This window comes from Salvelinus fontinalis, chromosome 1, assembly GCF_029448725.1.
Source record: "Salvelinus fontinalis isolate EN_2023a chromosome 1, ASM2944872v1, whole genome shotgun sequence".
Taxonomy (NCBI): domain Eukaryota; kingdom Metazoa; phylum Chordata; class Actinopteri; order Salmoniformes; family Salmonidae; genus Salvelinus; species Salvelinus fontinalis.
In genome coordinates, this window is record NC_074665.1 from 40316436 (window position 1) to 40342388 (window position 25953).

At 42.3% G+C, this 25953-nt stretch overlaps 1 protein-coding gene across 2 annotated transcripts; it reads right to left on the reverse strand.

The window, feature by feature from the left end:
• Positions 1 to 7813: 7813 nt before the first annotated feature.
• LOC129854231 (paired box protein Pax-6-like) lies at positions 7814 to 25681 on the reverse strand. Of its 2 annotated transcripts, XM_055921048.1 has the most exons (8): positions 25463 to 25681; positions 24327 to 24568; positions 21930 to 22127; positions 18491 to 18573; positions 16747 to 16897; positions 15962 to 16035; positions 11418 to 11547; positions 7814 to 10266 (listed from the first exon to the last, which is right to left on the reverse strand). In XM_055921048.1, the coding sequence occupies exons 2-8, from the start codon at positions 24472 to 24474 to the stop codon at positions 10169 to 10171; spliced, it is 882 nt and encodes a 293-aa protein (XP_055777023.1). In that variant the 5' UTR covers positions 24475 to 24568; positions 25463 to 25681; the 3' UTR covers positions 7814 to 10168. The 2 variants fall into 2 exon arrangements, with proteins under 2 accessions (XP_055777023.1, XP_055777014.1); XM_055921039.1 differs by lacking the exons at positions 24327 to 24568; positions 25463 to 25681 and having other exon boundaries at positions 11418 to 11481; positions 21930 to 22796.
• Between the last annotated feature and the right edge of the window lie 272 nt (positions 25682 to 25953).

Consider the following 25953-nt stretch of genomic DNA (forward strand, 5'->3'; position numbering starts at 1 on the left):
CCCTATATCAAAGAACACAGTATCCAAAGAAGGGCCGGATGAGATTGAGGGCATCTAGCTTGTAGGACTGCCGGAGTGTTAAGCATATCCCAGTTTAGGTCACCTAACAGAATGAACTCTGAAGATAGATGGGGGGGGGGGGGGGGGCAATCAATTCACATATGGTGTCCAGGGCACAATTGGGAGCTGAGGGGGATCTATAACAGGCGGCAACAGTGAGAGACTTATTTCTGGAGAGATTCATTTTTTAAATTAGAAGCTCGAACTGTTTGGGCATAGACCTGGAAAGAATGACAGAACTTTGCAGGCTATCTCTGCAGTATATTGCAACTCCTCCTGATAACTATCCTGAACAACAGTATACAAGGCATATTGACATTTGAGAGAGACATAAAGCGAGACATAAAGCAATCACAGGTGTTGATTGGGAGAGCTAGCTAAGACATCAATGGGTAAGACAACAACAGCTAATCAGCTAAGACAACAACAACCGGTAAAATGGCGATGAATGGACAGAGAGGTTCGGTTAAATACACACAATGCACAGGGCCTGAGTTCAAGGCTGGGGCAGACAGATAAACAAAATGGAGTACCGTGATTAATGAACAGTCCAGCAGGCATCAGCTATGTAGCCAAGTGATCATAGGGTCCATTGAACAGCAATAGACGAAACAGTGAAGCCGCTGGGTAGTCTTTACTACGCTAGCAAGCGGGAGACACAGCGTTTAAACTTAGCAGGCCGCGGCTAGTAGAAGCGTCTGCTCCGACGTCCGGCAAATCCCGGTTGAGGGCACAGCGGATAGAGTTACGTCGGCAGACCAGTCGTGGTGGTACGACGGGGCGCCGTGTCGACAAAGGGTCCAGGCCAGTTGGCGAAAGAGGTATTGTAGTTGTAGTAATTTTGTTTGCTAACCGGGAGATGCGCCTGGCTCGCGGCTAACTGGGGCTAGCTTCGGGACAGGGGCATTAGCCACTATAGCCACTCGGTAGCAGCTAGCTAGCAGCGTTGATCCGATGCAAAGGTCCAGAGCTTACGGCAAGGATCCGGTGGAGTAGTGGATTCTAGCCGTGTTGGGGTAGAGTCCGGGAGGCATCAGCTATGTAGCCAAGTGATCACTGAGCGGGCCGGGAGGTGGGCCTGGCTCAGAGCTAGCTTCGGGGCTGGGCCACTCGGTGGCAGCTAGCTAGCCGTGATGATCAGGACTAATGGTCCAGGGCTTACGGCAGGAATCTGGCGTTGTAGTGGAGAAAACAGTCCGATACTGTCAGGCTGGCAAGTATTATCCAGGCTAAATGTGTCTGGTGTCTGTGCAGAAGGTAAAGGTTTCTAGCAGTGGCTGACAATGACTAAATAGCTAGTAGCTAATTAGCTGTTTAGCTTCTGATGGCTGATATTGCCAACTACTTTAATTACTTTTTCCTTGGCAAGATAAACAAACGTAGGAATGAAATGCCAGCAACAAACACTGACACTACACATTTAAGTATATCTGACCAAATTATGAAAGACAAGAATTGTACTTTTGAATTCTGTAAAGTCAGTGTGGAAGAGGTAAAAATGGCTGTTGTCTATCAACAATAACAAGCCCCCGGGGTCTGACAATCTGGATGGAAAACTACTGAGGATAATGGCGTACGATATTGCCACATCTTCAATTTCAGCCTACTATAAAATGTGTGCCCTCAGGCCTGGAGGGAAGCTAAAGCTACCTAAGAATAGTAAAGCCCCCTTTACTGGCTTAAATAGCCGACCAATCAGCCTGTTACCAACCCTTAGTAAACTTCTGGAAAAAATTGTGTTTGACCAGATACCATGCTATTTCACAATAAACAAATTGAAAACAGACTTTCAGCACACATATAGGGAAGGATACTCAACAAGCATGACACTTACACAAATGACTGATGACTAGCTGAGAGAAATTGATGAAAAAATGATTGTGGGGGCTGTCTTGTTAGACTTCAGTGCAGCTTTTGACATTATTGGTCATAGTCTGCTGCTGGGAAACCGTATGTGTTATGGCTTTACACCCCCTGCTGTAATGTGGATAAATAGTTATTTGTCTAACAGAACACAGTAGAAGCAGGAATTCCCCAGGGTAGATGTTTATAGGCCCCTTGCTTTTTAAAATCTTTACTAATGACATGCCACTGGCTTTGAGTATAGCCAGTGTGTCTATGTATGCGGATGACTCAACACTATACACGTCAGCTACTACAGCGACTGCAACACTTAACAAAGAGCTGCAGTTAGTTTCAGAATGGGTAGGAAGGAATAAGTTAGTCCTAAATATTTCCAAAACTAAAAGCATTGTATTTGGAACAAATCATTCAATAAACCCTAAACCTCAACTACATCTCGTAATGAACAATGTGGAAATGGAGCAAGTTGAGGTGCCTAAACTGCTTGGAGTAACCCTGGATTGTAAACTGTCATGGTCAAAACATATTGATTCAACAGGAGAAGTCTGTCCATAATAAAGTGCTGCTCTGCCTTCTTAACAACACTATCAACAAGGCAGGTCCTACAGGCCCTGGTTTTGTCGCACCTGGACTACTGTTCCGTTGTGTGGTCAGGTGCCACAAAGATGGACTTGGGAAAAACTGCTGTTGGCTCAAAACAGGGCAGCACGGCTGGCCCTTAAAAGTACACGGAGAGCTAACATTAATGACATGCATGTCAATCTCTCATGGCTCAAAATGGAAGCGGGATTGACTTCCTTATTACTTGTTTTTGTAAGAGTTGTTGATAAGCTGAAGGTACCGAGCTGTCTGTTTTAAATTACTAGCACACACCCATGCATACCCCACAAGACATGCCACCAGCGGTCTCTTCACAGTCACCAAGTCCAGAACAGACTAAGGGAGGCGCAAAGTACTACATAGAGCCATGGCTACATGGAACTCTATTCCCCATCAAGTAACTGATGCAAGCAGTAGAATCAGATTCAAAAAGCAGGTAAAAATGCACCTTATGGAACAGCGGGGACTGTGAAGCAACACAGACATAGGCACAGACACATGCATACACACACATGATAACATACGCACTATACATACACACGTACATATGGATTTTGTGTTGTAGATATGTGGTACTGGAGAATGGGCCTGAGGGCACACACTTAGTGTGTTGTGAATTCTGTAATGAATGTATTGTAATGTTTTTAAAATTGTATAACTGCCTTAATTTTGCCAGAGCCCTGGAAGAGTAGCTGCTGCCTTGGGATCCATAATAAATACAAAACACAATCTGGGAACCATTCTTATCCTACATTGCCCCCAGGCAACCCCCCAAAAAGTAGCCAAGGCAGGAAAACAAACTGTCAGTCGCCACCTAGCTCTGTCCCCATATCCTAGTGTTTTAACACTGTCCCTTCAAATAAAAATAATGAAAGGGCACCTCGCTCTAACGGCACCAGAGGGTGCTCCGGCACCACTGGTGAGGGAGCGCAAACCAAACTGTGGGCTACTCACCACAAGAGCAGGAAACTGGTGTACATGCGTCAGATAAAGGTGACCTCCACATGTCTCTTGGCTCGCCATCCCTGGAAGAGCCCCTTGATCTTCGTTCCTGGCACTCCCCTAGGGGTAGTGTCAACAAGGAAGGTGATGACGACAAGCTGGGGCGCAGTTCACGAGGAGAATGCCATAAACAGAGTTTGGACCCCACAGCCCTACATTGCTCACATAAATTACCTTGAATTCCTGACTGTGTTTCTTTCACTGAAACACGTTCTACCCTCCCTTCAGAATTGTCATGTCTTGATCAGAACGGACAATATGATTGTGGTTGCATACTCAACCTGAGTGTCTCCAACAGATGTGTGTGATTGGTTCTTTGAGCTTCTGAGTTTCAGGTCAATCCCTCATGTGAGATATCTCACTCATATCAGAGAACCTACGTGAGTAAACTTGAGTTCTGATTTGCTGGGTGTATTACCAGTAGGTCACAGAAGAAAGTAATCAACTTACCCAGATTAGGATAGTGACCGGGATAGCAAACTGGGTAAAAAACATAAAAAATCATAAAGCAGCTGTAGAGTAATATTAAAAAATATGAAACAGAGCTAATCCTTGTTCCACGTGAGAATTTAAGTCATCCATTGGGTTTAAATCATTGAGGAAGAGACAAGTAAAAGGTGATGTTAAATCATCTCAATTGCAATCCACAAGTTATACATCTAATAACCCATAAGTAAGGGATAGAACATTTACTGTAGTTTTAGTAGCCTTTGGCAAATGTATGGTCACTACTATAGAAACTCATTCAGATCAAATGCCATTCAAAACATTGTAAACAGGTACATGAGCCTTGTTGTAATTTATGATCATGGTCCTACTCATGGTCCACTGGAATCGAACACCCTTTTCACACTACTGATTTGAGCCAAACCAAGCCTGCACTAGCCTGGCTCTTAAGGGTGGGTGTAACAATTCATTAAATGTTTAAGCTACGAGTTCATCGGTCTGTGGGACCCTAAACTGATCCAAATGTAGCATGCATTGCATGCCAGAAAATCGACTAAAACGTTATGTATCGCGGGTTCAATAAAGGTTTTTGCTAATAATACTATCTTCCAGTGGTGTAAGGTACTTTGGGTAAAATAAAAAATGTTGTTTCATTCTATAAACTACTGACAACATTTCTCCCAAATTCCATATCAAAATTTTGTCATTTAGAGCATTTATTTGCAGAAAACTGGCCAAACCTGGCCATGACAGGGTCTTGATCTGGTGGTCCTCCATCCACCCCTTGATTTACCTGGCTGTGTGGCATGGAGCATTGTCCTGCTGGAAAAAACAGAGCAGAAAGAAGTAAGTTTTCTTCCCAGACAAACTTGTTTGTGGCTTGATTCATGCGCCTTGCTGAAGCACCCCCAGATCATCACTGATCCTCCACCAAATTTCACAGCGGGTGCGAGACACTGAATTGTTGGTTCTCTCCAGGTCTCGCACCCACTGTGAAATTTGGTGGGTGCGAGGGAGAAAACGTGCTTCCTTCTGCTCTGACAATGTTCCCCAACTCTGAAGATTGGTTTTTCCAGGAGGACAATGCTCCATGCCACACAGCCAGGTCAATCAAGGTGTGGATGGAGGACCATCCGATCAAGACCCTGTCACGGCCAGCCCAATCTCCAGATCTGAACATCATTGAAAACCTCTGGAATGTGATCAAGAGGAAGATGGATGGTCACAAGCCATCAAACAAAGCCGAAATGCCTGAATTTTTGCGCCAGGAGTGGCATAAAGTCACCCAACATCAATGTAAAAGACTGGTGGAGAGCATGCCAAGACGCATGTAAGCTGTGATTGAAAATCAGGGTTATTCCACCAAATGTTGATTTCTGAACTCTTCCTAAGATAAAACATTAGTATTGTGTTGTTTAAAAATGAATATGAACTTATTTTCTTTGCATTATTCGAGGTCTGACAACACTATATATTTTTTGTTATTTTGACCAGTTGTCATTTTCTGCAAATAAATGCTCTAAATTACAATGTTTTTATTTGGAATTGTGGAGAAATGTTGTCAGTAGTTTATAGAATAAAAAAAAAACATTTTACCCAAACACATACCTATAAATGGTAAAACCAGAGAAACTGATAATTTTGCAGTGGTCTCTTAATTTTTTCCAGAGCTATATATACAGTACTAGTCAAAAGTTTGAACTCATTCAAGGATTTTTCTTTATTTGTACTATTTTCTACATTGTAGAATAATAGTGAAGACATCAAAACTATTGGAATAACACATATGGAATCATGTAGTAACCTAAAAAGTGTTAAACAAATCAAAATAAAATGTATATTTGAGATTGTGGAGGCCAGGTCATCTGATGCAGCACGTCATCACTCTACTTCTTGGTCAAATAGCCCTTACACAGCCTGGAGGAGTGTTGATTCATCATCCTGTTGAAAAACAAATGATAGTCCCACTAAGCGCAAACTAGATGGGATGGCATATCGCTGCAGAATGCTGTGGTAGCCATGCTGATTAAGTATGCCTTAAATTCTAAATAAATCACTGACAGTGACACCAGCAAAGCACCCCCCACACCATCACACCCCCTCCTCTATGCTTCACGGTGGGAACCACACATGTAGAAATCATCTGTTCACCTACTCTACTCAACGGCAGTTGGAACCAAAAATCTAAAATTGACTCATCAGACCAAAGGACAGATTTCCATCAGTCTAATGTCCATTGCTCGTGTTACTTGGCCCAAACAAGTCTCTTCTTCTTATTGGTGTCCTTTAACAGTGGTTTCTTTGCAGCAATTCGACCATGTAGGCCCGATTCACGCAATCTCCTCTGAACAGTTGATGTTGAGATGTGTCTGTTACTTGAACGTTGTGAAGATTTATTTGGGCTGCAATTTCTGAGGCAGGTAACTCTTATGAACTTATCCTCTGCAGCAGAGGTAACTCTGGGTCTTCCTTTCTTGTGGCGGTCCCCATGAGAGTCAGTTTCATCATGGCGCTTAATGTTTTTTGCGATTTCACTTGAGGAAACTTTCAAAGTTCTTGAAATTATCCGGATTCACTGACCTTTGTGTCATAATGTAATGATAGACTGTCATTTCTCCAGCATCCCGGAGTCGCCTCTTCACTGTTGACGTTGAGACTGGTGTTTTGCGGGTACTATTTAATGAAGCTGCCAGTTGAGGACAAACTAATATACTTGTCCTCTTGCTCAACTGTGCACCGGGGCCTCCCACTCCTCTTTCTATTCTGGTTAGAGCCAGTTTGGCTGGGGAGATCTTCAGTTTCTTGGCAATTTCTCGCATGGAATAGCCTTAATTTTTCAGAACAAGAATAGACTGATGGGTTTCAGAAGAAAGTTATTTGCTTCTGGCCATTTTGAGCCTGTAATCGATCCCACAAATGCTGATGCTCCAGATACTCAACTAGTCTAAAGAAGGCCAGTTATATTGCTTCTTTAATCAGAACAACAGTTTTCAGCTGTGCTAACATAATTGCAAAAGGGTTTTCTAATGATCAATTAGCCTTTAAAAATGCTAAACTTCGTTTAGCTAACACAACGTGCCATTGGAACACAGGAGTGATGGTTGCTGATAATGGGCCTCTGTACACCTTTGTAAATATTCCATAAAAAAAATCTGCCGTTTCCAGCTTGTCACGCCCTGGCCTTAGTTATCTTTGTTTTCTTTATTATTTTAGTTAGGTCAGGGTGTGACATGGGGGAAGTATGTGTTTTATATTGTCTAGGTTTTGTTTGTATGTTTATGGGGCAGTGTTTAGTCTAGGTGTATGTATGTCTATGGTTGCCTAGATTGGTTCTCAATTAGAGACAGCTTCCTATCGTTGTCTCTGATTGGGAGCCATATTTAGGCAACCATAGTCATTCGGTAGTTTGTGGGTGATTGTCTATGTCTATGTTGAATGTTAGCACTTAGTTTGTATAGCTTCACGTTCGTCGGTTTATTGTTTTGATTAGTTTGTATAGTGTTCGTTTTCGTCTTCGTCTGATAATAAAGAAGATGTATTCATTTCACGCTGTGCCTTGGTCCTCTTCTCTTCCATGTTACGACGATCGTGACACAGCTACACTAGTAATTTACAACATTAACAATGTATACACTGTGTTTCTGATCAATTTGATGTTATTTTAATGGACAAAAAAATGTTTTTTCTTTGAAAAACAAGGACATTTCTGAGTGACCCCAAACTTTTGAACGGTAGTGTATATTTAGGTGAAAAAAGTGTGTAAATATTTATATATATATATATATTTATACACACAGTACCAGTCAAAAAATTGGACACACCTTCTCATTTAAGGGTTTTTCTTTATTTGTACTAGTTTCTACATTGGAGACACCTACTACCATACCCCGTTCAAAGGTACTTACAGTTTCTTTCTTGCCCATTCACCCTCTGAATGGCACACATACACAATCCATGTTTCAATTGTCTCAAGGTTTAAAAATCCTTCTTTAACCTATCTCCTCCCCTTCATCTACACTGATTGAAGTGGATTTAACAAGTGACATCAATAAGGGATCATAGCTGTCACCTGGATTCACCTGGTCAGTTTATGTCTTTGAAATAGCAGCTGTTCTAAATATTTTGTATATTAAGTGTAGGTGGACATTTCGGCATCTTTGGAAAAATATTATTTTTGCCTGTTGTTCACATGCATGCTGCCTTCTCATTGGCAAGATTGGTCCCACCTGATCTGCCTCCTGCCTGCCTTCCATTTTTAAAGACATGTATTTCCATTGGTAAAGCGGTCACTCGACTACGTTATCAATATAATAGATCATCTTTGTTTTATACCTTCCAACATGAATTACGGTCCCACATGAAACACCGACCAACACTTTGGTTCCAACCCAGTTATATTAGTCTGGGGTTTGAATTACAAGGTTTCCCGAGGTAGAGATGGAGGACAAATTGGTCCAGCACAAGATAAATGAGGCACACAAACAGAAGTAGGCTAGTCTCAAATCAATCAAACACACATTGTGGTATTTATGCAGTAGCTCTTTTACCTATGGTTAAAAAAATCCAATACCCTACTGACTTTCTGGTCCCCTTATGGAAAATATGCTGCAGTATCATTTCCACATTTAAAATAGCATTAAGAAAAAGGTATTGGTTACTGGTCTTGGTACTCTAAAAGACCTACAACTATTATCAGGTAGCTTCCTCTCGCAGGTAGCCTGGTGTGAAGTTTCAAATCTAAGACATTGCAAAATTTGCTATGGCGGATTTGATTGAACCCCGGCCTTCTGTAGATATCAACTCCAAAATAAAAGTTTAACTAAGTTTCTCATTCCACATAGTTTTAATTCATTAAACGGCTCAAATGCCTTCACAAAAGGGATTACTTTTCGTATACATAGTGCTAACACAGCAAAGTCCCTCAACGATTAAAAAAAACACACAGGGGTCATGTGACAAATGTGAAATGAAAAATAGACAAATAAATTACAGTTCATTAAAGAGAGAAGCAACGGTGATGTCTATACAAAAATAAGTATACAGTGTAGTCATAAAATCAACAATATGTTACAATGTTTGATTTATGTTTATGAATGATTGATTGAGTGCTATGTAATATTTGGTCACGCTCAGTTGGTCATTGATCCATTGCTCTTGATAATATTGTTGCTTTTGTAGTTTTAGTTAGTCCGGGATTCAATCCGATCACGTTTTGTCGACAATGCACCTTTTAAAGGCAACGTTCCCGCTTTCAGGGAGACCGCTTTCACTCTGCATATGTCTGCTCAATCAGAAATTACCTTTAAATGGGGTGTATTGTCGTCAAAGCAAGTTCGGATTAAATCCCGGCCTTAGTGGTTAATCATTGGCTCTTCTTGATTGTCATTTGCTAAGGTCTTTGCTTTTGATTGGTTGCTAACCTGAACCTCAACTCTTATTGCATGGTGGCTGATGATACTTGATTGTCATTGGCTGATGAATATGTAAACTGATGGCTCTGTCATTGAAGTCTTTGTTACAAAATCTGAGGGTGATTGTTGTTCTAAAATGGGCTGCATTCTTCCTTCCATACATGTGATATTCTCTATAACTGTATTGTTATACATCAATACTGTCTCCAAGGGTCAACTCCATTTCAATTCCAGTCAAATCGGGAAGTACACTGTAATTCCAATTCTGATTCTCTTCAATGCTTTTGAAATTAGGAACATTTGGAATTTGAATTTGGTTTACTTTCTGAATTGGGTGGAAATGAAATAGAATTGACTCCAACCCTGACTTGTGCCTACATTAGAATTGAATTGTTTCGGAACATTTGTTTCACCACAAAATATTATGTTTGGCTGATTGCTGATAGGCTTCAAACATGTTTGTAAAAGGTGAATGTTTTAAGATAATCGAGTCAAAAAATGTATCTTCACAGTATATACAGCCTCTCACCACTGATGCTTACGGAACAACTAGCCATGCCATATCAATGAGTTTTTATGCTTCCCGTTGTAAAAAAAATAAAGTATTTTGGCAGCACATTTGTAAACATTTAATGCATATTGGGATCTCCCTCAAGCCAAACCAACTCAAACCAAGTCAAAGGAGCTGTATGTCTCTTATCTAGTGTCCTTGTTTTATCCTCCCTTTTCATAGTATGCCTTTGTTTTATTGATGGTCCCCTCAGTCGATTCTCGTTCCCTCTCTCTCACTGTAGTCTGACCCAGTACTGACCGAGGTTCTGGCCCATGCGCTGCTCGTTCCCAGGAAGCTGCACCGGTACCGAAACCCCGGGAGAAACGAGTCCTGAGAGATGGGGGGGCAAGGAGAGAGAAAGCAAGGGGACAGGAAGAAGGAAAGAGAGAGGAGGAAGAAGAAGAGAAAACAGGAAGGGAGAGAGAGAATGCAAGAGAGGAGGAGGATGAAGGAAAGAAAGACGGGCAGAGAGTGAAAGAAAAAATATATGAGGTGGAGTACAAAAGACAGTGTGTTTTCATAAAAGTTTAATTTCATAAAATATGTTGGATGCAGACAATAATAATATTTGGAGCGTTTTACCAATAAAAGTAAAGCGAAGAGAATATAATTTTATTGCCGACTGTGATGCCAACCTGTTAGAAGGTAACAGATTTTATTACTGTGGGTAACAAATTTTATTACTGTGGTTAAGATGGATTTTCATTGTGTTCCATGGTGTTTATCGCCCTCTAGTGGAGCTTTCTAGTACTTAAAGACTGTATGGAAACAGGAAGAAGAGAATTCGTTCTGCACACATAGAAGCAGCTGAAAACAACGCTACGGTGCAGGTCTTTCAGTGCAGTTATTTCTTGTCACGCTTCAGCCTCGGAAAATATTTGTTTGTAAGTTCGATTCAAGCATATTGCTAGTGATGATAATCTTGCTATTGATAGAATTGCTTACTTATCAATGTTAGTTGGTTTCATTTACTCACACAAATTGCCTTGCCTTTCATGTATGCCATCAGCTGTATTACTTTGCTCGTGCGTCATGTAAACGATTTGTAAAACATACAATACTGAAGTTTTGTTACGGTTTCTAGTGTAATATGCTTTGTTATTGTACAGAGGTGGTTGACATTATTATAGTAATTCAATTAGTTAGCCAATTACCATATGAGTAACAATTAGCTATATGGTTTGGCATCATGCCAGATACATGGTACCTTGGCACGTGCTTTGTATTTATGCAACTTCAACTTGAAATGTATAATGTACAGTATGTCGATGTGAATTGAATACTAAAGTATATTCTTTTCTGTATTTTGCAGTTTCACAACATAAACGTTTTCAATATATTTATTCAAGAAAAGTCACTCCTTTGGGAGTTTTATTGAAGACTTAGTTAGCTATCTGTCTAGTTTCGCATGAGAACGCAATTCCAAGGGCAGAATACCAACCGACCCACACACACAAACACGCACACAGTGTAAAACTCACCAGTGTTTGAGTAGGCAGAGGACGGTGGAGGCATATGGGATGGGTACTCTGAAGAGTCAAATTTCTGCAGGGTGGAAGGGGACAGGGGTAACATGCAAGAGCAAGAGTTGGCAGACTGGGATGACACTTTCTACTCGCAGACAGGGAATCACAGACACAGTGAATCAAAGACATAGTAAATCACACACACACACATACAGTGAATCACAGATACAGTGAAAGAAAAGACAATAACATGAGCAACAAAGGAAGGATAAGGCACAATAGAAAAGTGAATAGAAATTAGATTTTAGATTTGTGTATGCAAAATGTACATTTTGGGGTACATAGAGCCAGAATGGACACTATTGGGATGTGGTCTATTATCACATGGCACCCGAGATGATAACTACACACATTACACACAGAACAAGGAGACTCTTTGAGGAAGTTTTTTTTAGCTGTATAGATTCATCATACTCTATAACCAGACCAAGCCACCATGCATTTCAATGAGGAGGAACTGCATTGATTTTGCATGTACAGTAAATAACTTAATGACTGGTGTAATAAGACCAATAATGGCTTAAAATGTGTGTTACAATGAGGACAACCCAACATGATGGCCCAAGTATCTCAGTTATATGTATTTAGTAAAATATTACCCGAAGAGTGGTAAAAATATCCTCCAAAATATGTCCGAATTCAAATATATTATGTTATATGCAATATGATTCTACAAAGTGTGTTTACATCAAGAAATGTGCCATGAAACCTGCCCTGTACATTGCACCCAGTATAAAATCTCATAGGAATGTATTACATCCAGCAAAGTGGTACAGGTAACCCATTTTCGCAAAATGCCTTCATAATGACTGCACCATAGAAAATGCTGATTTAACCATAGGGTACACAGTTTCCAATACGGCCGCCACCCAGCTCCATTGGTTATAATTGGATTGGTCTGCCATTTCTACAACTCTTTCAATAATAGGTGGAATATGCCTAATGATAATTAAAACATGTCTATAGTAATGCAGATAACACAACCAATTTTGGAAAATATATAATCTTAGTACTATATTAGCAACATTTTGCACTTTTTTTATATACATATTTTACAAACAATTAAAAATGTATCTATATATATATTCTTTTTGGGGTCGAAGATGGTCGAAAACTGCCCTCTCGTAGGAACCCAGCTCCTCCTCTCCTCTCTCTAGCCCACTCCAATGCTCGTGTACTCATTGCGATGGCCATCCATATGGATAACCTTCCTCGGGAGCAACGGTGCCCACCTCGCCACTCACCTCCCTCCTTTGGCCATCCTGAGGCAGCGCCTGAACCTATGGAGATAGGATCCACACACCTCACAATAGGCTCTGCGCCTATTGTGGCCAGGAGGGGCACCAGTTTCAGCGATGTCTGGTGCATCCCAACCTGGGATCCATGAGCGCAGAGGGGCGGCCCCGTGAACATCAGTCTCCCGGGAAAGGCGTGACTACTCCATCATCATCATTTTCCTGGAGGTTTACCAGGATCTCCGGGAGGTTTTCTCTAAGACCCAAGCCCCCTGTCCCCCTCCTCATCACCCCTGGGACTGTGCCATCGACCTGCTAGAAGGCTCTATGCCTCCGCGTGTACCCTCTGTCGGTGATTGAGACTGAGGCCATGGAGGAGTGCATCCAGGAGGCTCTCCAACATGGTTTTGTACACTCATCCACCTCTCCTGCATCGGCAGGCTTCTTCTTCGTGACCAAGAAGGATGGAGGTCTGCGTCCCTGCATCGATTACAGAGGTCTCAGAAGTGGGCGTGGGAGCCATCCTGTCCCAACGCCAAGGTAACCCATAGAAATTGTATCCATGTGCATACATCTCAAAGAAACTGTCTCCTGCAGAGAGGAACTCTGACGTCAGCTCCTGGCGGTGAAGTTGGCATTAGAGGAGTGGAGACACTGGCTACAGAGCGCCAAGGAGCCATTCCTCATCCTCACCGACCATCAGAACCTCGAGTACATATGGACAGTGAGGCGGATGAGTGCGCGCCAAGCAAGGTGTGCCCTTTTCTTCACTGGATTCAACTTCACATCGCCCAGGTTCTAAGAACTTCAAAGCCGATGCCCTGTCCTGTCTCCACGATTTGGGAGAGGTTCAGATCCTAAGTGCGCCCATTATTCCACCCTCTTGAATCGTTGCTCCCATGCTTTGGGATGTATACGTGGACATCTGCCAAGCTCTGGAGAGGGAACCTCCGCCTGCTACCTGTCCTCGGGGGCGCACCTACGTACCTACGGGGGTAAGGGATCGGCTGTTGACCTGGGCACACAAAACCTTTACCGCTGGACACCCAGGTATCACCATTCAATCTCTCTCAGCTAGGTAGTGGTGGCCCACTATGTCAACTCCTGCTCCGTATATGCCCAAACCAAATCTCCCTGGCACGCTCCAGCGGGGAAACTCCTTCCCCTTCCTGTGCCTCAGCGGCTTTGGCCCCATCTGTCCATAGACTTCGTCACTGATCTCCCCTTTTCTGATGGTTTTACCACTATTATGGTAAAAGACAGATTCTTTAAATCCTGCCATTTTATCCCTCTCTCTGGTCCACCTACCACTCTCCAGGTCACTGAGGCACTATTCCAGCAGGTCTTCCAGCACTGTGAACTATGGACCATGGTCTCCAATTCACGTCACGGGTATGGATAGCCTTTATGGAGAAGCTGGGGCCCACGGTCAGTCTCACATCCGAGTACAGGCCTCAGTCCAACAGGCAGGTGGAGAGGATCAACCAGGAGCTAGGGAGGTTCCTTAGGAGTCACTGTCAGGACCGACAGGGGGAGTGGGCCCGATTCAATCGATGGGCGGAGTACGCCCAGAACTCACTTCGTCATTCCTCGCCCGGGGTGACTCCCTTCCAGTGCATTCTGGGATAGCAGCCGACCCTGGCTCCATGGACTCCGAGTCAGACTGAGGCCCCTGTAGTGGATGATTGGTTCCGGCACGCAGAGAAGGTGTGGAATGCTACCACGTGAGGCTCCCATGTTCCATCCTGGTGATCGGGACACCCCAAGGGTAAGGAGTGGGCTGGTCTGGGCGGCAGAGATGGAAATCCCGGACGATGTTGAGGTCCAGGATTATGGCCACCGGGACCCAACAGCGTTCCTTAGGACCGCACCCCTCCCTGTACACTAGTTCCTGGAACCGACCCCCACGACGTCGGGCAGAGAGGGAGGTTCCTGGTGGAGAGCAAGACCCAATCACCAGGACAAGCAGCCGCACACAAGCCTAAGATCACCTTGCGCAATGCCAAGAGTCGGCTGGAGTGGTGTAAAGCTCGCTGCATTGGACTCTGGAGCAGTGGAAACGTGCTCTCTGGAGTGATGAATCACGCTTCACCATCTGGCAGTCCGATGGACAAATCTGGGTTTGGTGGATGCCAGGAGAACGCAACCTGCCCCAATGCATAGTGCTAACTATAAAGTTTGGTGGAGGAGGAATAATGGTCTTGGGCTGTTGTTCATGGTTCGGGCTAGGCCCCTTAGTTCCAGCATACAATGACATTCTAGACAATTCTGTGCTTCCAACTTTGTGGCAACAGGAAGGCCCTTTCCTGTTTCAGCATAACAACGCCCCTGTGCATAAAGCAAGGTCCATACAGAAATGGTTTGTCGAGATCGTTGTGGAAGAACTTGACTGGCCTGCACAGAGCCCTGACCTCAATCCCATCGAACACCTTTGGGATGAATTGGAACTAGCAAGGCCTAATCGCCCAACATCAGTGCCTGCCCTCACTAATGCTCTTGTAGCTGAATGGAAGTCCCCGCAACAACGTTCAAACATCTAGTGGAAAGCCTTCGCAGAAGATTGGAGGCTGGTATAGCAGCAAAGGGGGGACCAACTCCATATTAATGCCCATGATTTTGAAATTAGATGTTCGACGAGCAGGTGTCCACGTACTTTTGGTCAAGTAGTGTACATTTGATCAGGGGTTTGTGGAAAACAATTTAATGCCATCAAACCTTGGCCACCTCAAAGTGAACAAATTGTTCCGCTGGCCCAAGGACTAAAGACAGTAGAGCAGTTGTATGCTGGCCCTTCATTGATGGTGGCCAATAATGATGGCACTGTAGGCCTATATTGTTTCATCAGTAACACCTTACTTGAAAGGGGTATTTATAACACCTTTATGAAACCAGTCATCCAACATTGATACCTTGAATGTAAATCATCCAAAAACACCAATTCCTTTGACATCTTCCTCATAGACCCATACAATTCTCAGGTTGTCAGATTAACATCCCTTTTTCTGTAAAAACCCAGAACTTCATGGGCCAGACAGAGGTTAATCCTAGTCCTGAATTTAGGGCGTTATTACACAAACAAAATATATGAAGTAAGATCTGCCACTATTCTTAGCTATTCACTAAGAAGCATGTTCAATGATGACTCTCTGCTGGGATGTTGAGACAAATACAATGCCACACTAGCTACAAATTAAGCTTTTGAGGAAACAAACTCCTCCCAGGTTAGTCAATAGGTTCTAATGATGTGAATGATGAATGGCCAACCTGGACTCCAGTGGAGAGGACGGACAGAGAGCTGTAGCTGGGCAGGGTAGACACGCTCTGAATCAGCATAGATCCTAATGAGACAGACATACCCAAACACATTAAGTACACAGTCCTGATTGTCACAGTTGGTAAGAACATAGTGACGTCCCGGTTGTGGGTTCATTTCCAGCACCACGATACACATACAAAAATGTTTGAACTCACTTTGGTTTGAACTCACTTTGCTTTGGTATCTGCTAATCAGCACATACAATTATATTAGGTGAATGTGATAGGGGTAATGATATAGACATAGCTATATAGATCTACTGCCCCCTAGTTAGTAATCTAGTACATCCTACTGAAAAGATGAGTTCTGTGGGATTTTGTTATTTTTGACTACCACTAATTATAATTCATGATGCATATTTTGGTCCTGGACTTATCCACTAAGGGCTGGTTTCCCAGACAAAGTAAAATCTCCCATGTCCACTAGTTTAGTCCCACTAGGGGGTGCCCCAGCCTAGTACTGGACTAAAAAGCACTTTCATTGGCGATTGCAGGACTTAATCTCTGTTAGGGAAACCGGCACAAAAAAGTCTGTTGACAGTGCGTGATAAAAATTACTTGACATATTGGTTTAGAAAGAATTCACCTGGACAATTGCTGCAAAGTAGAAGACAAGAATGTAATTAGTAAGTACCACTGTCCCCTTTGTCTTCCGATTTTGAATTGAAGTATAATTGGATAAATGAACATAGAGTCGCTGTCAACGATATCACACACATGAAGTCATCACCAACCTAAACTGCTGCCATGTTGATGGTGATAGACAGAGGTGTTGAAGGAAGTGCTTAGGGGGGCGTGAGAACAGGAAGTACCACCCCCTGACCTCCTCTGGTTGCGAAGCTTTTCCTCTCTCCTCCACTTGGCTCTTCGGTTGGAGAACCACACCTGTCAATCACAGAGAGGTGTCAATGAACGCTGTCATTTTGCTGATCTCAATGATGCCGAGTTATTTCCACATGGCATGAGAAAGCAGGGTTGTGTTCATTAGGTACCAAACAAACGAAAACAGCAAAGGACTATCTGGACTCATTTTCGTTTTCTGTTGCAAAATGTTGTAGCCCATTACGCTCGTACCCTTTATACAGTTTGAAAATGGTAGATTTGGACACTGATAAGCGCCTAAATTGGAACACAGTGGCTGTACAGTAACATGCTATACATGACGTCAGAGCTCAGGGTCTCCGCTTCACAGCGCTGTATGGGATTTGACTGACAGCCGTTATGAACTTGAGCACCGTGATGGACAAGAAGTTGTCGCCATCCCTACCGCTAATTTGGCAACTTTTGCAAATGTTTTGTTGTCTGAGTGAGGGAAATTCTGTAACTTAAGAGGACTCAATGTATTTTGAAAGATGAGATGTTGAGGATTATAGTAAATACGGCTTTGATGTCATACAAGCAAGCCAAACACTAGTGAGTCCAAATGTGCACTTCACATTTCCATATCTTAGTAAAGTAAAATAGTCAAATATAGTATATAGTAAAATAGTGTCAACGTTTATGATCACTATGTTTGATGTACAGTTACAAGGTGACATGGCGTTATACTCTGGGTTGTCCTGAACAGAATGAGCCTATGTCTGTTGTCTTGTGAAGAAAATTTGCAGCGGACCAGGCATATGAATGCACTCGTGACTCCGTTCTACATTTTGGGTTCCAAAAGGGTTCTTTGGCTGTCCCCATAGTAAAACACTTTTTGGGTCCAGGTAGCATAGCCGTGGGAAGTAGGGGTGCAGAGGCTGTTGCACCACCCCCTGATGAATCACAATTAAAAGATAAATATTAAAAATGTTTTAAAAAATTGCACCAGGCCTTTATTACTCCTGTATTAAAGGAGTGGAGAAAACAAATTGTCAGCAGAGTGGGGGAAAATGCAGGGCTGTGTTCCAAAACAAAAGATGTACAAGTGTACTTGCTCTAATTCCTCAACAGCACAGCTAGGAGAGCTCAAAAAAGCACCTTGTAGTTGAAGACTCTTCTTTGAGTCATTAAAGTGCATTGAAATGACTTAGGAACTGTCCACACTATGGAGAGGTGTGTGGCCACTTGGAGACACCAGTCAGACCTCTCATTCAAACAAACCACCCTTGTAGATTTTTCTCTTATGTTGCACCTAACCCACATTTTCCAAGAATATTGTTATCGTGTTTCTGAATGTATCCAGAGTATTTTAAGATGTTGTTATCAACAAATGTGGTGAAAAGACCAGTAAATGTAAAATGCTCATAAAATGTAAAGTTTGGATTCAGTCGTGTGTCAGGTGAACTGCTGTGTCCTCACCTTTAGTCTAATCATTTTCCCATAATTTCCTAACTGTTACCTTTTAATTGGAACCTTAATTATGAATATGCTTTCCATATTTCTTCTGTAAGAAACATTTCAATTTAGCCCTATCCATATAGGCCAATTCCCACGAGTTTAAAGGGTTAATACAATGTAGACAGTAAGAGGGATAGACTGTAAGAGGGACAAAAATACCTGTATCCGTGCCTCTGGAAGGTCAATCTTGTTGGCTAATCTCTCTCGCGCGAAGACGTCTGGGTAATGTGTTCTTTCGAACTCTGAAGAGCGCATGAACCACAATTGTCACTCAAACACATAAAACACTGATCCACTTACTGTAACAATGGAAACATCAGCACTCGTTCATGGTAACAGGGCATATAATAACAATAACAATAATTAAAGCTGCAAGAAACAATGCCGGGGTTCAAGCTGTGGGCCCACTTTGCTGCCATTAGGACAATTGGAAACATTTCCCTAGGATGTGCTACACTATACAGTATCAGTCAAAAGTTTGGACACACCTATTCATTCAAGGATTTTTCTTTAGTTTACTATTTTCTACATGGTAGAATAATAGTGAAGACATCAAAACTATGAAATAACACATATGGAATCATGTAGTAACCAAAAAAGTGTTAAACAAATCAAAATATATTTTATAGTCTTCAAAGTAGCCACCATTTGCCTTGACAGCTTTGCATACTCTTGGCATTCTCTCAACCAACTTCACCTGGAATGCTTTTCCAACAGTCTTGAAGGAGTTCCCACATATGCTGAGCACTTGTTGGCTGCTTTTCCTTCACTCTGCGGTCCAACTCACCCCAAACCATCTCAATTGGGTTGAGGGCAGGTGATTGTGGAGGCTAGGTCATCTGATGCAGCACTCCAGCAGTCTCCTTCATGGTCAAATAGCCCTTACACAACCTGAAGGTGTGTTGGGTCATTGTCCTGTTGAAAAACAAATGATAGTTCCACTTATTGCAAACCAGATGGGATGGCGTATCGCTGCAGAATGCTGTTGTAGCCATGCTGGTTAACTGTGCCTTGAATTCAAAGTAAATCACTGACAGTGTCACCCCCCAAAAAATGTCAAATTTGTACTCATCAGACCAAAGGACAGATTTCCACTGGTCTAATGTCCATTGCTTATGTTTCTTGGCCCAAGCAAGTATTTTCTTATTATTGTTGTCCTTTAGTGGTTTCTTTGCAGTAATTTGTCCATGAAGGCCTGATTCACACAGTCTCCTCTGAACAGTTGATGTTGAGATGTCTGTTTAACTCTGTGAAGCATTTATTTGGGCTGCAATGTCTGAGGCTGGTAACTTTAATGAACTTATCCTGTGCAACAGAGGTAATTCTGGGACTTCCTTTCCTGTGGCGGTCGTCATGTGAGCCAGTTTCATCATAGCGCTTGATGGTTTTTGCGACTGCACTTGAAGAAACTTTAAAAGTTCTTGACATCTGTCTTAAAGTAATGATAGACTGTCGTTTCTCTTTGCTTATTTGAGCTGTTCTTTACCATTATAGGGCTTTCTTCTGTATACCAACCCTACCTTGTCACAACAACATTATATTGGCTCAAATACATTAAGAAGGAAAGAAATTCCACAAATTAACTTTTAACAAGGCACACCTGTTGATTGAAATGTATTCCAGGTGAAATGCATTATCATGAAGCTGGTTGAGAGAATGCCAAGAATGTGCAAAGCTTTCATCAAGGCAAAAGGTGGCTACTTTGAAGATTCGAAAATATATTTTGATATGTTTAACACTTTTTTGGTTACTACATGATTCAATATGTGTTATTTAATATTTTTTTGTCTTCACTATTATTCTATAATGTAGAAAATAGTCAAAATAAAGAAAAACATTTGAATGAGTAGGTGTGTCCAAACTTTTGACTGGTACTGTATATACAAAAGTATGTCGACACCCTTTTAAATGAGTGGATTCAGCTATTTCGGTCACACCCGTTGCTGACAGGTGTATAAAATCATGCACACAGCCATGCAATCTCCATAGACAAACATTGGCAGTAGAATGGGTTTACTGAAGTACTCAGTAACTTTCAACGTGGAACCATCATAGGATGCCACCTCTCCACCAAGTCAGTTTGTCTAATTTCTGCCCTGCCAAGCTGCCCCAGTCAACTGTAATTGCTGTTATTGTGAAGTGGAAATGTCCCGGAGCAACAACGGCTCAGCCACGAAATGGTAGGCCACACAAGATCAAAGAATGGGACCGCCGAGTCCTGAAGTGCTTAGCATGTAAAAAATAATTTGTCCTCGGTTGCAACACTCACTACCGACTTGCAAACTGCCTCTGGAAGCAACGTCAGCACAATAACTGTTCGTCGGGTGAACTTCATGACATGGATTTCCATGGCCGAGCAGCCGCACGCACACAAGCCTAATCTCACCATGCACAATTCCAAGAGTCGGCTGGAGTGGTGTAAAGCTCACCACCATTGGAATCTACAGCATTGGAAACCTGTTCTCTGGAGTGATGAATCACTGTCACTGACGGACGAATCTGGGTCTGATGCCAGGAGAACGCTACGTGCCCCAAAGCTTAGTGCCATCTGTGAAGTTTGGTAGCGGAGGAATAATGGTCTAGGTCTATTTTTCATGGCTTGGGCTAGGCCACTTAGTTCCAATGAAGGGAAATCTTAACGCTACAGCATACGATGACATTGTAGACGATTCTGTGCTTCCAACTTTGTGGCAACAGTTTGTGGAAGGCCCTTTCCTGTTTCAGCATGCCAATGCCCCATGCACAAAACGAGGTCCATACAGAAATGGTTTGTCGAGATCGATGTGGAAGAACTTGACTGGCCTGCACAAAGCCCTGACCTCAAACCCATCGAACAACTTTGGGATGAATTGGACTGTTGACTGCAAGTTAGGCCTAATCGTCCAACATCAGTGCCTGACCTCACTAATGCTCTTGTGGCTGAATGGAAGCAAGTCCCAGCAGCAATGTCCCAGCATCTTGTTGAAAGCCTTACCAGACAGTGGAGGCTGTTATAGTATCAAAGGTGGGACCAACTCCCTATTAATGCGCATGATTTTGGAACGAGATGTTCGACGAGTAGGTGTCCTACTTACCACGATTTCCAATTATCAGAACTCAAAATCAAACAAATCATGCAATACAATTTAAAATATTTTGGACTATATTTTATGAGGTTGATTGCTTTAAAACATATTCTTCAACAGAACCGCTGTACCGGTCATCACCAAACTTGGTATATGGATGGATATCTTCAAACACAATATTTTCCAAGACTCTTGCTCATAAAATATGGCCACTATAGTTGCTCAGAAAACTTCGCCCGCGGGCCACAGTTAGGGAACCCTGTCCTAGAGTGACTGAAATTTTTCAGATCCAGTGTATAGCCCATTTTACAGACCCTGGAACGAGGCATGTCAGAATATTCTGATTTATGCACAGATCCAAGTACCAAATCCATGAACTAAGGCCTCTGACCAAAAGCACTACCACCATAGTGACTGACTCTGTGACGCTCTGTCTTCAGCAAGGCACTCTGTGATTGGCCGAAGCTCAATCAAAAAACTGATTGGCTGAAGCTCAAGCATGGTGAATTGTGATTGGCTGAAACCTGTCTGACCTTTCTCCAGCGCCTCAATCTGCTCTTGAGTGAAGCTGATCCTGTTTCTCTGTAGCTTCCTCTTCAGCTGCAGCCTCAGCTGTGACTCCTCGCCCTCGTCCCTCTCGACCAGCCCTCCTCCTACTCCTCCTCTTCCTCCTCCACCACCACCTTCGTCCCCCAGGCCTCCTTCTGTGTCCGATAGAGAGCCCTCGGGCACTGACGGAGAGAGGCGATGGACAAACATTAAAATGTCAAACGAATTACATTGACACATTGTTATTCTGGGTCGGGGTCAATTCAAATTAATTTCAGTCAATACAGGAAGTGAAGTGAAATTCAAATTCAATTTTTTTCTCATTACTTTAACCTGTTGGGGATGGGGGCGCTGTTTAGACTATTTATGCTAATGTGGCTAATTTTTTAAACGGCTTCCCACAAAATCCTTGATCGTACAATATGCATATTATTATTATTATTGGATAGAAAACAGTCTATAGTTTCTATAGGAGTTGAAATTTTGTCTCTAAGTGGAACAGAGCCCATTCTACAGCAATTTCCCTGACATGGAGTCAGATTTGAGAAACGTTGGCCACTTTTCTGAAGTCATTTAAACGGGCACTGTCGTTGCTATGACTATACGGACACTTCTTACGTCTTCCCCTGGATGCCTTTACGTGATGACGATTCCAACGGGCTCGATTGCTCGTTCACAGGCCCTACAAATGAAAAAAACCTTTAGCTAGCAAGTCTTTTCTTGCTGCGTAACGCGCGTGGAAGACACCGACCCTCTCCTGTTCCAAGCGTTAGTTTAGCCTGTTATATTTCTCCGGTCATCTTTTCACTCGTTATAGGAGTTACAAACATCACAAAGTAGTTAATTTAAAGCGTTTTATAGCAATTTATATCCGTTTAGTGCGATTTTGGGACATTTATTTTTGCAACGATGTGAAAAGTTGGTCACGCTTTTCAGTTCATCCCGAACGTAGTTGACATTTCCACATGGCAAGAGGACAGCTTTCCACCAAAAGACGATTTCTCCCAAGAAAGGATCCTTTGCCCAAGATACTGATGGAAGAACAGCTCAAGGTAGGACATTTTTATTATGATAAATCGTGTTTCTGTCGAAACATTTTAGTGGCTTAGGACGCCATGTTTTTTGACGTAGCTTCGCTTGGCGCAAACTGTATTGAAAAGTAAGGATAAATTAAAAAATGTAATAACGCAATTGTATTAAGAATTAAATTGTCTATCAATCCCTGTCCACCCTATATTTTTTAGTCACGTTTATGAGTATTTATGTATAAGAGTAGATCACTGTCTAAGTGGCGCAAGGACGTTTTCTTTACCAGCTTGTCTACATTTCACATTGTCTAACCATGATTTTGGTGGCTAAATATAAACATTTTCGATCAAACTGTATATGCATGTTGTAATGTGATGTTACAGGAGTGTCATCGGAAGAATTCTGAGAAGGTTAGTGAAAAAATTAATATCTTTTGGCGATGTTGACTTTTATCGCTCACTTTGGCTAGAATCAATGCTGGGCTGCTAATTGCTATGTGCTAAGCTAATATAACGATTTATTGTGTTTTCGCTGTAAGACACTTAGAAAATCTGAAATATTGTCTGTATTCACAGGATCTGTGTCTTTCGATTCGTGTATGCTGTGTATTTTTACGAAATGTTTGATGATTAGTAGTTAGGTAAACACGTTGCTCATTGTAATTATTCTAGTCCATTTGTGATGGTGGGTGCAATTGTAAACTATGCCATCTACCTGAAATATGCACTTTTTTCTAACAAAACCTATCCCATACCATAAATATGTTATCAGACTGTCATCTAATGAGTTTTTTTGTTGGTTAGAGGCTATAAATATCTTAGTTTAGCCGAATTGGTGATGGCTACTGGTGTTGGTGGACAAATAAAAGATGGTGGAATATGCTAATGTGTTTTTAGGTAATAGATGTACATCTTTACATATTGTGTCTTCCCTGTAAAACATTTTAAAAATCGGAAATGTTGACTGGATTCATAAGATCTGTGTCTTTCATTAGCTGTATTGGACTTTAATGTGTGAAAGTTAAATATTTTAAAAAAATATTTTTTTTGAATTTCGCGGCACTGGTTTTTCAGTGGGGGGGGGGGGGGAGTGCCGCTAGCGGCACGCTGATCCTAGACAGGTTAAGATGAAGAAATTTGTAATTCAGTTTTCTTCCTACTTTGACTGATTTAATATTTACAAACAATAAACAGACGGTTTTCAGACTGTGAGAGAGAGTCGGTTAAGAATTCTAAGGCAACGACCATGAAAACGAGACAGCATTTCATAGGGTTGTGCAATAGGTTGATATGTTAATTGGTACATTGTCCTATGAATCATTCCTCAGATGAATGCGTTGAATTTCAACTCGCCTGTGCTGTGTTGTGTTTGTACTGTGGTCAGGTCATGGTACCAGTTGTTAGGCTCAGTCCAGTTCAAGCCACTTTGCAGGTTCATTATGGTTAACTTCTCATACATGATATGTTCTCCCTCTCTGCCAGAAATAGGAACACCAAACATCTTAACCCGAGCTCTTCCCTCTTCCAGCCCTCTCTCGTTTCTCGCTTCACCCTTGACCCTCACCTCTCTCTCCTTCCCTTAGAGACTGGAAAATCTGGGGTGGGAAGAGAAGAGAAAGAAGGGGGGTTGATATCACACGAGTTAAGAGACATGGCCAGGATTGTGGCGAATTAGCCTCATGATGACAGACAGAAATGGAGTTAGTTATAGGAACACTGTCATAACACGTGTGTTGTACCTTCATATGCTGGTATACGACAGGCAACCACACGGTACATTAGAACCCACTCTGAGAGGAATTACATGTATTCTGCTTCTTGCTTTTAGCTCCATCTTAATAACTTCTAAGTACACACACACACACACACTTAAGTCACCACTAAACCCACTTCTAAACCCACTCATATCAGTGGTGAAAATAATTGATGCAAACACACTGGCATACAGTATATCACAAAAGTGAGTACACCCCTCACATTTTTGTAAATATTTGACTATATCTTTTCATGTGACAACACTGAAGAAATTACACTTTGTTACAATGTAAAGTAGTGAGTGTACAGCTTGTATAACAGTGTAAATTTGCTGTCCCCTCAAAATAACTCAACACACAGCCTTTAATGTCTAAACCGCTTCTGTAAATTCTAACACTGCATCAATTCATGTGACAGGTGCAAAGGCACAGTATGCAGGGAACAATAGGAGCCTGTTTTCTCCAACTCTGACACGCCAAGCCAAAGTCAGAGGTCACGCACTGCTTTGGTTGCCGAAAGATTCCCGAAAGTGCTTCAACCAAAACTCATTAACTCTACCCTCTGTCGCTGTATTATTCTGTATTTTTACTTTCAATGTCTGTTCATCTGATGTGTCACTAAGTTGTTTCTCTCTTCAACCCTTCCCTTAAATCTTTGCTAGAGCCACGAAACCTACCGACATTTGATTTGATTGGTTTTTCATGGCACAAAATGATTCAAAAATGTAAACTCACCAAAGGATGTGGTGAAAGATGTGTACTTCTGAGACGGAAAAAAACATTAATTTACTCCTCTTTGCACTATTTTATTCCCTCGTTCACCCCTCTCCCTTGTTCTCTGGCTCTGTTGACAATACGACGTGTGCAAAGGAGAGAGTGACATAGAGGGAGATGGAGAGTTTAGACAGGTTAAGATAGAGAGGGAGGGAGAGAGAGAGAGAGAGAGGGGGAGTGTTGAAGAGAGATGTGTCTGCAGGGACTCTTGTCTTTGAAAAGGTGGAGAGAGAGAGGGGGGTTAAAGAGAGAGAGAGAGAGAGAGAAAGCGTGAGAGAGGTAGAGAGAGAGAGAGAGAGAGAGAGAGAGAGAGAGAGGTGACAAAGCAAGTCAACGTCAGTGTCAAGTTTGAACTTAATGCCAGGGAGAGAAGAAGGGGAAATGAGAGAGAAGGGTAAAAAGCAGAGATAATGGGGAGATAGTGGATGATAAATAGAAGGAATTCCGCTTTA